General features: G+C 49.9%; 1 protein-coding gene across 1 annotated transcript in view; it reads right to left on the reverse strand.

The window, feature by feature from the left end:
* Positions 1–373: 373 nt before the first annotated feature.
* Positions 374–14,866, reverse strand: part of PALS1 (protein associated with LIN7 1, MAGUK p55 family member) — a 502,940-nt gene continuing 488,447 nt past the window's right edge. Inside the window, exon 14 of the mRNA XM_085627208.1 lies at positions 374–3,666. Coding sequence (XP_085483334.1) covers positions 3,490–3,666 — 177 coding nt within the window. The 3' untranslated portion in view covers positions 374–3,489. The remainder of the gene's footprint in view (positions 3,667–14,866) is intronic.

A 14,866-nucleotide genomic window follows, 5' to 3' on the forward strand; every position in this document is an offset into this window, starting at 1 on the left:
AAGTAAACAGTATCAATATACAGGGCATGCTGAGCATGTTGCGAGAATCTACATTTCAATTTGAGATTTGCTTGTGATTTTCAAAGACCACTGTCAGGGATAAAAGTTAATTTAGTTCCGGAATGTATTTTAGACATTACAGTGCTATCACTTACTTATGTACCAAGAACACTTTCACTGAACCATTCGACATCCCTCAGCTACTACTGTCATCTACTTTCTTGCTCAGTTTGTATTAGTGTAGAGATCAGTAAACCATTTTTACTCCCTTGTAACCCATTACAAAAAATGTAATTCATCCTCTTGCCACTCTTTTCAAGTAACATGCTCATCTTTTTAGAAACCCTTAACAGGGACAGATAGCACAGACCTATTATTCTTCAAACCAGGAATGTTAAGTACTTTAATTTAAAAAAAAAAAAAGAAAATTCTTGATTGCAAGGCACACCTTACAAGCCCTTCATTCATTTAAAGAAAATACATATTTGCCAACTAAATTTGCACTCGTATATTTTTTTTTGTAATACTGGAAATATATACAGAAACACACAAACGCAGACAAAAGGTCAATTAAATTAAATGTACAAGTCAACAGAGTATCCAGTGTTTAGCTTCTGAATATGACACCATGTTGTGACTAAAAGGATGGATGAATACAATACAGATAATCATTCACATTCATGTACGCCCTGTACAATCACTCAACTTACAGTTTTGATTAAAATGAGGAAGGAAGGCTGTATTCAGGCTGAAAACTAAACCTTATGCGTTCAGTCGCTACATCCCCTTGCTCTTCATTCTAGTACGAATAGAGAAAAGATGAAACCTTAATCCTACATAAAGTTATATTAGAATTTGTTTGTCTGGATTAGAGGCATAGGTTTTTAATTAGAGTCGCAAGGTATGTTTTGGCTTTGTTTGCAAAGCTACTACTTTTTCATGCAGATTTGAGGATCCTATACATGCCTGGCCCTGATGCTATCAAACACATGTGCCATTTGGAAGACTATGTGGGTAGAGTCTACAGCACAGTTTCATAATACATGCTTATTTCAAGTATGCAGTGCTGTTTTTGGCCAAGTACAGCTAAAGCAAACCTCAGCAATATGCCAGTGCGTGCACATCTTCTGAACATGTATATATACTGGGATAATATTACAAGAGAGGAAAGTACAACTTATGTGTGAGAATCTGCCATCAAGGATATTACCATGTAATGTGAAAAAATAAATCAGGTGTAAGCGTTGCATTGAGGTCAAGATGTAAAGCAGGACCTCCATCTAAGGGAAAGACTTACTCGTCACATATGATACAGATAGGAAATGATACTGGCAAGACCAAAATGGAGACTATTTGAGTAAGTTAGATTGAGATCAATGGTTTGTCAAGCTTTCTAAATCGTAAGATAGGGTCTATCAAAAGATATGAGACTCTCAAGGGTAGGATCATTTTCAGGATAACTTGTGCCATCTACATAACACTTTGTAAGCAAGGTGAGCATTCAGACCTGTCTGCAATCCTACAGTTGTTTGTTGTATTGTTTCAAGGCTTGAGTGAGATACTGAGAATGCACTAAACAATCATTGTCTGGTTAACTAAAACATCTGTTTACAGCAGTTATAACAATGGCATTTAATTGCTTTTGTTCCAGTTTATTGTATATAGAAGGTAGTACCCAGAAACATCAAAGGGCGTTAGAATGTTGCAGTGACCCTACATTTAGTATTTATAAGAACCTATACACCGTTCGTGGTAAATTGAGAGAGGTGGTTCGAGGCTTAGTTAAGTTAGAGAACTGTAAAGTAAAAGCCATTCATTCTGGCATGCTAGGCTCAGAACAAAGCAGCCCTTCTGGCCCACCTACTGAGATAATTTGTCAATATTTTCAAGTTTCAAATATAAAAGTAGTCTTTCCATCATCGTTTCTAAGACAAATATACACGCTCAAACGTATCAAAAAAAGAAAAAAAACACCTCATTGGGTGACGAACAGGAACATCAAGAAGAAGAAATTGAGCATTTCATTCATTCTAGTCCAATTTGACATTTTACACTTAATTTTGATTACTGGAGTTCAAAGTTGCTGAATACAATTTGAATGCATTATAGATAATCATGCAACCTAAGAATGTAAGGCTTAGCAGACCTTATGGTTTAAGAATGCCGGAAGACGTCTCCCTAGCTCATTAACAGTGCAACTCTTAGCGTCTACATTCACCACTGCAAACATCGACTAAACACCTTCTGCCCAGATTATCAGTACAGTCGACTGGCATCCGGCATGAATGATCACAAGGAAAACATGGTTACGTTAGAAAGGAGAACAAATAATGATACAGAAAAAAATAAGTCAGTTACACAAACATCAAATGTGTTTGTCCTTAGTCTCTTAAATAAATCAGAAGATTGGTGAAGACAGGTGGTTCAACCATCACAGGACACTTTATCAGATCAGGATACAAAAGAACCACATTCAAAGTATTAGATCTACACATGCATTGATCATCAGTTGAACCCAGGGCCTGACGTAATGTGTGCAAACAAGGAGGGATGGGATGTACAAAGTGGCAACTGCCTGAAATATTTACATTATAAACAATTTTTGGATTCAGGGTTTATTGCTAAAATCAAGTGCTATAATAAAAATGAACTGCTATAAAATGGAAATACTATCAAATGGAATGTTTAGAAGCAACGCTTCTTCCCTCGTTGAACCAAAACACAACTTTATAAAAACAAAGCGCACTTTAGAATAAAGTGACTTCCTTTCAGCGCTTGGGAAAGAACTGACTAAAAGGCTTTGGAAGCAGAAGCTTACAATCTAGTCTTTGCATGTTCAGAAGTTAGTCATTATTTAAATTCTACAGTGTATAAAAAGACATCGATTTATATCCATAAGAACGTTCAGCATGTGTACATAACCTTTGCTTTTGAGATCAGGAAATTGGGTATAGGTTATAACTGCTTAGTCGGAAAAATTGAGCCTTTATGGTAGTTTGTTTTGGCGGCGATGAGAGCTGCAATACAAAGGGACAGTCCCCCTTCCGCTCACACTCTTTTACGGCATTTTGGAACCCGGCCACCATGTCAAGGGTGCAACGGAGCACATTCATGTATCTGCAGGTGGGTCGGAGTCTAACAAATGAGAAACCATGGCCGTTAAAGGATTAAAGCTCCCAGTGAGAATCTTCGCTTCCTTAAAAACACTTGGAAATGTTTCTTACAATTTAGACCGAGTGCTTCAGAGCTGTTCATCACGGTCAATGTGTAGTGTAATGCCAGAAAACAATCACCGTGATCAAGAAGAGGGATGCATTCTTGAATGCTGACGGTTTTGTCTCTTCAAACAGTGAAAGCCACAGGTTGTAAACTCAGGTTCGTGCTGCCGAGTACTTGGGTATTAAAGTTTACAACTGCGTTCTCCATTCGACAAATTGCCAAGAAAAGCCCACTTGGTGTCTTTCAGTTTTCTGCTCTACTGCTGCCTCTTCACCGTAACCAGCTGGATGGCACCCACTGTGGCTCTGTATCCAGTTTGTTAACTAAACGGAGAAGCTCTTGATAGGCTTTCTCTAGGTCTGTGTTCACGATTGCTGTATCAAAGAAGTGGCCGTTGTTCTGCTCCATCTCCCGAGCCTTCTCAATGATTTCTCTCAGTTCTTCTGGCTGCAGCAGGATGGGGAAAACACAAATGTCAATTTTGAAATTAGCAAACAGCTAAGAATGAAACTTTATCTTTGCACTTCACAATACCAAAGCTCGTATACAGACAATCATATTAAACTTCTTGACGAAGGATTTACTCTTCACTAACTTGCATTGGACCGTAATGGGTGTCTCTTACTGTAAAATAGGAGGAACGTTTTCTAAACAATCACTTTTAGCCTGCTGGATTGAGAAGAATTTTATGGACCGCTGCAAATACAGCTCAAGACTCATTTTTAAAAAATCTAATATTTAAGTGAATGGAATTCATTTCATCATTAATATCTAGTCAAACACATTATGCACATTTGACTGGTGTTCTAAAATAAGTTACAGAATTCTTCATTTGTCCACTTTGATTACTAACATTTGAGACAAACGATTTGTGGTGGGCACAATGACTATCTAAACCAATTTTTTTGACTTCGTTTTTCTCTTAGATAAAGTGAGAAGTTGACAGATGCTGCCATCAGAGCAACAGAAACACATTTATTGCTTTGACGCCTACCTGCATCCACAACCCTATTTAGACCTCAGTGTTTTTCTTAATAAACCAAGAGATAAAGGGACTAAAAATGGAAGCCCTTGCCTAATGACAGCCAGGAATGTTATTTTAATTTTTTCTGTACCCATAAAATGTGTTTTACATATATTTTGAAAAGTGTGGCCTACAGAGGTTTTTGTGTGGAGGAAAGCATAAACCACGGCTAGGTCTTTGGTTGAGTCTGGAAGCGTGCTTGAGGGCAGTTAACCTAAGGTGGCGGGATCAGAATTATGCACAGCTCAATGGTCAAGGCAAAGGTCTAGGGGACTGCTGCTGAGAAAGCTCTACCACAGAAGAATAATTCGTTTTAGAAATTAGTAAGAGACAAAGAAGATCAGCTGATCCTTGAGTACATCACATTGACACCAGGTAAAGCAAGAATATATTATCTGCATATACAGATCCTTAGATTTTTCAGGCAGCCAGTAAAGAGTACTAAAGGATGGAGCGATATGAGCATGTCTAGATAGCTCTAGTATTATTGGGCTGCCACATTTTGCACAAGTTAGTTTCTCCAGCAAGGCATTGGGTAGTTCCAGGTGGCTAGAATTACAATGATCTAAGCACAAAGAGATAAAAACATTCATGATCACAACTTTATGACAAGAAAGAGAATACATTTTGCTGGATTGGGGCAATTTCTAAAAATCAAAAGAAAAAAAACAAAGGCCCAATACGCAGATACCTTGGGGATGAATGCGACTCTAAAATTAAGAATTTAGTCTCACTACCGTTCAATTTTAATTTATTACGCCACATCCAATTGTCTTAAGCTGTTTTGCAGTTTAGAGCTTTTTTAGCACATGCTTCAACTTCCTTTATTTCCCCTTTGGTATCATTTGCATTCATAAAAAAAATGCAAAGCTTATGACTGAATTCGACATTCCAATGGGACAACATACAAATTGAATAAGAGGACAAGACTGAGCCCTATGAAAGTCCATCTTGTACAGGCATAAGAGAGGACAAATAATAGGATTTGATCATATCAAGAGGGAAAGAAATCCTTGAGCCAGGCTAAAGCTGTGTTCCTGACAGCAAGATCACCAAGTCTATGGATAAGATCTTGGTGATCAATTGTATCAAAGGCCACCGAAAGATTCAACAGCATTAGTGCCATCAAAATTCCTCTCATCCGAATGTTGTCAAAATGTATCTTGTGAGAACCAATTTAGTTTTGTTGCTAGGGGGAACATACCTATGTAGGCTGGAATATCTTACTGGGCGTTACATAAGCATATTGCTGCTCATATCCTGTGGCCCCTTCACTTTCCAAAAATTAAGAATTTAGAGAATGTTCTCCACTCAGAAGGAGGAACCTGAAGACTGTGCACAAGTAAGAAAAATAAAAGATGGGAAATACAAGCACACGTATGGAACTGGCTGTGGTCACGTTTACTGCACTCATATGCTTTACTCGCCCTTAAATCAGTTCTTGTTAACGCCTATGTTAAGGTTGTGCATAAATCTAGACTGGATATGAGGGGTGACTCTTGCATAGAAGGATGAAGTTGCACGAATAAGAAAACAAAAACAAGTACAGACAGTACTAGTACAGTAAAGTTACGTCTTTCTATCTAATAAACAGAGTTCTCCAGCACTGGCATGTTTTGGAGAATCAAATGATTTTTTGAATACTTCCCATCACCACACTGGAACTCTTCAGTGAAAAATATTTAATAGGGCACATATTAAATATATACATTTTCAAACCCACACAAAGGAGCATCGATAAACTCAGTCAGGCTTATTTTATCCATCTATCTGAAACATGCTCAATTAGTAGCTTTGTCCCCAACTGTGAACACATAACAAAATTCAACCTTTGGGAGGTTGAGTGACTCGTATGTGAATCTATTAAAAATACCTTTGTGAAGAACGATACTTACAGACAAATAACAGTTTTCACCTTCATCAAATCTCTGAATCTGATTTTTTTTTTAATGGCGCATCAATCTGAGCAGTCAGGTAAGACTCGTATTTCACATGAACAAGTTTCAGCACAGCCTATTTGACGTCAATATCAGCGGTGGCTTAACTGTACAGACTGAAGTGGCAAGAGAAACCCTTTGAGATGCTGCTGTACATATTTCAGACAATGGAGTGTTTGCTAAAAAAGGTTCTGTGGTGGGGTGGGGTCTTCTCTTGTGAAGCATGCTGTAACCCTTCCTGATACAATCTACTAACTACGTTGCAACTGCACTCCCTTTTTAAGTTTTGGACACGCCATAAAAAAAAACAACAGTGTGGCTATATAGACCTGTTTGACCTTTCAAAAGAGTAACTTAGGTTCTCTTGACATTGTGCGTATGGTGCACCCTTTTATATGAATTGGATATTTAAAGAAAACTGGCAATGACAGTTTTGCTTATGTGAAATTTAGATAAGGATGCATGGGTAGTAGCACCCAAAGCAGATTTGTTCTTCATCTGCAAAAGACATTAGACTCAGTAGTGTCTTGAACTTTATAAATGAAATTACGCCGATCACTTATTAGGCCATGGTTAACAAAGTTCTCATCCAACGTAACTGTTGGGACTAGGTTCTGAAAAAAGCTTTGGGCAGCTATTTCTGCAAGGGATTGAGGTGGCGCTTTACCAACCATTTTTTTTTTTGATAAACAAATTTTTATTGTTTGCATATATGACAAACGCCACTCATGACGATACAAGTGCATAAATGTAAGTATCGGCTAAACTGACCCAGTATGAGTACAAACGTAATAAGAGCAGACAATTTCCTAGAGAGCTAAACCAACCCTCGCAGCCAATTCCCCCCACACCCTACGGTATTTCTTGGGACAGCCACGAGCCTTGTATAGAGTCTTCTCCTGTGTAGCACACCCGTCAACCCCGCTTAGCCAGCGTCTAACGCTCGGAGGTTCAGAGTGTTTCCATGAGGCAGCTATGTCCCTTTTAGCCACGGCCATTGCAGTAGTGAGGAACAACTTTTCATTCCTGGACCCATCTAGCCCGTCTAGAATACCCAGGAGTGCATGATGAGTTGTGGGGAGCCCCCCATCCCAACACCTCCAAGAGTTCCTCTTCGATATCGTCCCAGAACCGGGCCAGCCGGGGGCAAGCTCATACCATGTGGAAGAAATCAGAGGGTTCCTGGGAGCATCTGGTACAAGTGGGGGTTGGGCAAAAACCAGCCCGGTGTAGGCGGGACGGGGTCAGGTAGGCTGCGTGCAAATAATAAAGCTGTACCACGCGGAGTCTGGCGGAGGCGGTGACAGTCCTGGGAGCCATAAGGGCGTCGCACCAGTCCTCCTCGTCCAACGCTCCCACCCACTGTTCCCACTGGTAGCGGAACCGGTCCAGGGGGGTTGGCGTATTATTAATTAGTGTGCGGTAGATGCAGGAGACTTCCCCCCCCCCCCGCCCCTCCTCCCCAGGTCCCCAAACATGATCTGCACTTCAGGTGGCTTTGTTCGGGAATCCGCGTGCCTTCAGGGAGGTGCACATATAGGATATGACGCAGCTGCAAGTACTTATAAAATTGGGACTGATGCAAGGAATATCGGGCACGAAGGTCCGCGAAGGAACGCATATGACCGCTCGCCCACACGTCACCCAACTGTGAGATCCGAATGAGGTCCCAGGAACGAAAACCCTGCAACCCACTCACCTCCCTAAGCCAGGTGCCCCGCGGTACAGAGCATAGTATTCTTGCGGGAGACCGTTGGGGCCTTGTGTTTTGCCAGAGGAGGTAAGGGTGATTGCCTCACCAATCTCATCACACGTGTGAGGGCGGCCCAGTCCGCCTGGACGGCGAGGTCCAGGCGCGGAAGGTGAATGTTCCCTGTTTCCAATAAGCCCTCGAGGGAGAGTGTCGGGGGGAAGGCCGTGTAGAGCTGGCGGTAATAGGAAGCGAAAGAGTGAGCCATCATCTGGAGGGAGCGGCACACCGACCCATCCGATTCAACTATTTCAGGGATAATGCGATTCACCCTGGGGTAGGTGGCCAATCTGTGAAGAAGGGAGCCATTCTTATCAAGCCATCCGTATACTCTGGCAACTGACCATCGCCAGAGGAGCTTGGCTTCTTCCTAGGAAAGTTGTGCAATCTCGGCTCAGAGGCGAGCCAGAAGTCTCTGCCCGGACGCATCCGTGGTCACGGATAAGTTCTGTACGAGGCGCAGCACCTGCACCTCTCGTGAGGAAATCTGGAGTTGCTGCTCCTGCCTCTGACGCCGGAGCTGGCCCTTAACAGCACCGCAGATCGTGGCCTTGCTCGCCTCCAACAGGGTACCTGGGGAAGACACTGTTCTGTCGTTGGTCAGAAAATAGTGTTGGAGTTCCTGACCCACTACCTTCCGGAAATTCTTGTTCTGAAGGAACCATGCGTTCAGTCGCCACATCCGACGCATTGAGGGGGGCCCGTGCTAAGCAGGACCGGGGAATGGTCAGAAATGCCCCGGGGGGGGGGCATGGCCAAGATGGCGGGGTGAGCGGACGCTTCCTCCCGTAGCTCCTCCGGCCCGGCCAAGCTTGAGCCCTTTTCTTACGCTTTTCTCCCCCTGCTGAGGCTCAGCGCGGGAGAGGAGAGTGGCGGAGCATCAGGGGTGCATATTGGTGCTGTTTTGGTTCGGATCGCCTCGGGGGAACCCCCCCAAGAGTTCGATCGAGTTCAAGGGACGACGGCGAGCCCGAGGGGCGGAGCGCATTGGAGTGCTGTCCGGACACCTCGGTTGGGCCTGGTGCTGAAAGTTGCGATTTGGAGGGGATCTGGCCCGCCGCTCGACGGAGATTGAAGGAACCTTGCGGGAGAGGACCCGACGGTGCGGAAGGCTTGGGACGGGCGCCCCGGCACTCAGACTTGTGACGGCGACACCTCGCACTGCGGGGGCCCCTAACCCCTAGCCGAGGTACAGCGGACTCCCTGACGGGGTTGGACCATCTGGGCCCCTGTGCGTGACGGACTGGGGCCGGTGGTGGAACTTAATTGACTGTGGGGTGCTTCAGGGGCCCCGGTGGTGTCGTCGGGCCTGGTCATTTTGGCCTGCTCCGCCCTACCGCCATTTTGTCCCCGAAGGAGCAGTGGTGGCAGCCTTCGCCGGAGTCCTGGCTGCTGGATGCAAGTGCCCCCGCTGCTGCTGGGCTGACTCTCGGAGGGATGTGCAGATGAGACCCCCCCACTGCGGCCCCCTTGGTTGTCTCGCACGGGCTCCCGCGGCTGACGGTGACCGGACTGGGCCGCCATTTTGTCACCTGTGACGCAGCGACTTCGCTCGTGGGGGATACCCACGTCGAGTGCTTGCCGGCGGCTGAGCACCCCTGGGGCGCCTGGATCTGTGCTCGACTGCGGAGCTAGCGATGTCTGGAAGAGGCGGCCCGAAGAAAGGGGACCGTACCCTGCCGGATATGCTTGGCAGGGCCCAGCAATTGCGGGACAGGACGCAGCCCTCGCCGGGGTCCTCCCGGGCTCCGGCGGATGTGACTGGGGGGGGAGCCACCCGTCACGAGGGCCTTTATGGAGGAACTGTTTAGCTCCCTCAGGGAGGACTTCCAGACACTGAAGCGGGAGGTGGCCAGCGAGGTCCGAGAAGTGCGCAGGGAGGTGGAGGGCCTTGGCGAACGTGTTGAAGCGGTGGAGACGGAGGGCCAACATCGAGCGGAGGAGATAGTCCACCTACAGCAGGACGTTCTCCGCCTCCGGGAGCAGTGTGTGGAGCTCCAGGCCCACTCTGAGGACCTTGAGAACAGATCTCGGAGGAACAACATCCGAGTGCGTGGTGTGCCGACTGCGGATGAGGGGTCCGATCTGAGGGGCTACCTGCAGGCCCTGTTCCGAGAGATCCTGGGGGAAGCTGCGGACTTTCCCATCAGCATTGATAGGGCGCATAGGGTCGGCCGGCAGCGCCAGTCATCGGCACCTCCACCGGACATTCTGGCCTTCCTGCCCGACTTTCCACTGAAGGAACGCATCATGGCTGAGGCCCGCAGGAAACAGCCCCTGACTTTCCGGGATCGGCCGGTGGCGCTTTACCAGGACATCTCCGCCATCACGCTGCAGAAACGCAGGTCCTTTAGGATTGCCACTGACTTTTTGCGCGAACACGAGACGCCGTACTCTTGGGGTCACCCCTTCCGCCTGATTTTTCGGTGGAATGGGGTGTTACACCAGCTACGCTCCTTGCAAGACATTTGTGGTGTCCTGGGGCTCACGGCGGCGGAGGAAGAAGGAGCTACGCCGTCGTGGAGGTCCTCGGAGAGACGGAACCGGCGGAGGTCAACGAGGCGGCGCTCAGCGGCCAGCGTGGGGCGTCCGGACTCCCCTACCATCAGGGCGGACATGGCCGACGCTCTGAGGGCGGCGGCCGGGGACTCGACCGGCTCCTCTGGCGTGGCCTTGACGGCCTAACACACACTCCGGGGGGAGATGTCTTTAGCTTCTTTACATGCTTGGTGCGGGGCGGGGGGGTTGGGGGGGAGCGGATGGAGGGGAGTGGCTGAACGTCCACTTTGTTCCTTTCTACGGACTTGCCCGTCTTGGGGCTTGACTGAGACAATGGGGTGTTTGAGTTTGTGGGTGGCTAGTTGCCAGGGTTGTGTTTGGGGTGGGGGAGGGGGTTGTTTTGGGGTTGGGAAGGTCCCGTCCGATGTTGTCTATGCCCGCTTTGTTTTGGCTTGTCCTGCGCGGCGGCCCCGCGCGCCCCACCCGCTGATTCCCTGCCCATTGCATGCTCCCGATCCCCGCGAGGAATGCCGGGCCTAAAGGTAGTGACCCTTAATGTTCAGGGTCTGAATAACCCGGTGAAGCGCAGAGCGATCCTATCGTTGCTGGAGGGGACGCAGGCGGACATTTGCCTTTTGCAGGAGACACACTTATTGCCCCGAGATTGCCATAGGATGCGTTCTGCTAAGTTCCCTACCCAGTTCTTTTCCTCGGCAGCGAACAAGACGGCGGGGGTAGCCATTCTCCTAGCGAGCTCCTTTCGGGGGGAGGTTTTGCATAAGTGTGCTGAACAGAAGGGGAGGCTCCTTGCGTATCGCATGCGCCTGGGAGGCATAGCATTTACGGTCGGCTCCGTTTATAGCCCAAATGATCACCAAGAGCGCTTCCTAGACTCCGCGCTGGTGGATGTCACGGCTTCCCCCGACCGCCACATTATCTTGGGGGGGGACCTTAACATTGTCTTCGATTCTGTGATGGACAGATCGGCGCAGCGCTTCCCGCAGACGGGGGAACTGTCCCAGGCTGGGAGGGCCCGGATTGCGGAAATGGACTTGCACGACCTCTGGCGCTCCATGCACCCCACGGATAGGGACTACTCTTATTTCTCGCACGCACACCGAACCTACTCACGGCTGGACTACCTCCTGGTGAGTGGACTGATGCGTGCCGCTGCCACGGCGGCGGACATCGGGGTCCTGACCCTGTCTGACCACTCCCCAGTCACCGGCGTTTTCCAGTGGCCGGCGGCCTCCCCCTCTCGGGGGGTGTGGCGCCTCCGGGATACCCTTCTACACAAGAAGTCGGTGGTGCAACGCATCGGGGAGGTCATACAGGACTATCTCTCCCACAATAGCAACACTGACACCTCGCAGGCGACACAGTGGGCGGCACTGAAGGCAGTCCTCCGGGGGGAATTTATCTCTATCTCTGCAGCTGAAAATAAGGAGCGGCAACTGAAGAGGGATGAGCTGACAGCTCAGGTCCGGGAGCTTGAGCAGGTCCACCGCCGCACGGGGGCGCCGAGGGTGTGGAGGCAGTTGAAGGCAGCGAGGAAGCTCCTGTCGGCTCTGGATCTTGACAGGGCGGAGTATGCCGCCCTACGCTTGAAACATGCCTACTACACTGGGGGGGACAGATGTGGCAAGCTCCTAGCACACCGGCTCCGGGTCGCGCAACAGTGTAGCGTTGTGAAAGAATTGGTGGGCACGGACGGGGGGGTTGTCTCCGGGGACGCGGAGGTAGCGGAATCTTTCCGCGGCTTCTACGAGGCGCTGTATGCTGAGGAGCCCTCCTCGCCACGGGATGCCGACGGCTATCTGGAGTCGGTGACCCTCCCGGTAATGGATCCGGCTCAGGCGGACCACCTGGAGCGGGACATTCATGTTGAGGAAGTGATTTCAGCTATCGCGCGGCTGAAACATGGCAAGGCCCCGGGCCCGGACGGGTACACGTCGCTATTTTACAAGACTTTTTGCACGGTCGTGGCCCCTGTCCTTACTCGGCTATTTAACTCTTTCTCCGAACCGGGAGCCATCCCTCCGGATCTCCTGAGGGCGACGGTCGCGGTAATCCCGAAACCTGGGAAGGACCGGGCCCTCTGCGGCTCGTACCGACCCATCTCGCTTTTAAATGTCGACCTCAAGTTGTACACGGGGATTCTCGCGTCCAGGCTGAGTCCACACCTCCCCGGTCTGGTGGAGGCGGACCAGGCTGGTTTTGTGCCCGGCAGACAGACGGTTGACAACACCAAGCGGGTGACGCATGTTCTGGAGAAGGCCTCAAGGATCTCGGGGGAACGGATGTTGCTGTCCGTCGATGCTGAGAAGGCCTTCGACAGAGTCCACTGGCCGTATCTTGAGCTGGTCCTCAAGAAATTGGGGATCGGCGATAAGTTCCGCACCATGGTATTTAACTGCTATAAGCATCCTTCAGCGTCGGTGCGGGTCAACGGGTGTAGCTCCGGTGGCTTTGCCATCGAGCGCGGCACGCGGCAGGGCTGCCCTCTTTCGCCGCTCTTGTTTGCCCTCTACATGGAGCCGTTTGCTCAGAGGATTCGTAATAATCCGGATGCTGTCGGGGTCCGGATGGGCCAGTACGTCCACACCGTCAGTCTCTACGCGGATGATGTCCTGTTGACCTTGGACGACCCTAGGAGGTCGCTGCCTGCTTGCCTCCGGGAACTGGACGCCTTTGCGGGGGTGGCCGGCTTCAAAATGAATATGAGCAAGTCGATGGCGTTAGACGTGTCCCTGGCTGCGGATACCAGGAGGGATCTTCAGCGGCTCTTCCCCATGCAGTGGTCCTCGTCCACGGTGCCGTACCTGGGGATCCTGCTGGCGCCTACATTGCCGGAGATGGTTACGGCCAATTATGCCTCCCTCAGCAGGAAGATCAAGGATGAGCTTGGCCGCTGGAACAAAGGCCTGCTGTCCTGGCTGGGGCGAATCGCGGCGGTCAAGATGACGGTGTTGCCCCAGATACTATATCTTTTCCGGGCCCTCCCGCTCCAACCCCCGGTGGGCTGGATACGACAAATGCAGGCTGACTTCTCCCGCTTTGTCTGGCAGGGCCGCAGGCCACGCATGAAGAGGGTCCTCTCCACGCTTGCTCCGGAGGCGGGGGGTCTCGGCATTCCAGACCTCCGTAAGTACTTTCAGGCGGCACAGCTACGCTATCTGGTGGAGTGGAGCAGGTGGGAGTCCGACAAACATTGGCTCTTCCAAGACCAGGCAGTGGCGGGCCGCACCTTACAAGAGGTTCCATTCCTGCGCCGCGCGCATCGCCCCCCTAATCTTTACGCTTCCTTTGTTACGCGGGTCCCCCTGCGTGTGTGGGACGCGGTCTGTGAGGCCCGGGGCCTTACCACCTTCCCTTCGCCGCTCACGCCCATTGTGGGCAACCCGGACTTCTCCCCAGGGATGGAGCCGGGGGTTTTCTCCCACTGGGTGCAGGCGGGCTGCAGGGCACTCTTCCAGATCTATGGCCCGGAAGGAGTGGTTCCTTTTCAGCAACTCCGCCAGGAGTTCGGCCTGACGGAGCTGGACAGATTGCGCTACATGCAGGTTCGGCATTGGGCCCTCCAGCCCCAGGTGCGTGCCACCGCCGCCCGCCCAATTACACCGTATGAGAGGTGGTTGGCTACTCGGACCTCCGACGCTAAGCTAATTACCGATCTGTACAAATACCTACAACCCCCGCCGTTTCACTATTACAACCCGGGGAGGGAGCGCTGGCACAGGGAATTGGGTAGGACACTCAGCCACAAGGAATGGGACAAAATTGCGTATCGGGCGCGGCACTCTGCATATCACACGGGCCTTACGGAGACCTTTACTAAGGTGTCCACATACTGGTACTACACCCCGGAGAGACTGTATGAAATGCATAAACACACTGACAGGGGGTGCTGGCGGAGCTGCGGGCAGGAAGGTACCCTTTCACACATTCTTTGGGATTGCCCAGTGCTGACCGCCTACTGGAAGGAAGTTTTGGACGAGGTGGATAAGCACTTTGGGATAGAGCTGCCGCGACTCCCGGCGTATGTCCTGTTGGGCCTCCCCAATGACCTAATGTACCCACTGAAGTCCCGCAGGGGTAGGCAGATCGCAATTGCGCTGGGCTCTGCGGTTCAGAACATTCTAATCCACTGGCGCACAGCCACTGTCCCCTCCATCACCGGTTGGTTGCACAGGCTTTGGCATGTGCTGGGGATGGAGAAGCTGTCGCTTACGGTTGCGGGGGAGATAGACCAATTTGAAGAGCTGTGGCAACCCTTTCTAGCGCTGCTGTCCACTGAATTCCGGGAGCTCACCTGCCCGAGGTATCTTAGGCTTCTCAGGCTGACGCCGCCGGTGACCCCGGCGGACTAGTTTACATGTGAGACGGGGACCTCCCGGGGAAGGGGGGGGGGGTGCGGGGCTTCCTGGTGAGGATTAC

Source organism: Triturus cristatus, chromosome 9 (assembly GCF_964204655.1).
Source record: "Triturus cristatus chromosome 9, aTriCri1.1, whole genome shotgun sequence".
Lineage (NCBI taxonomy): Eukaryota > Metazoa > Chordata > Amphibia > Caudata > Salamandridae > Triturus > Triturus cristatus.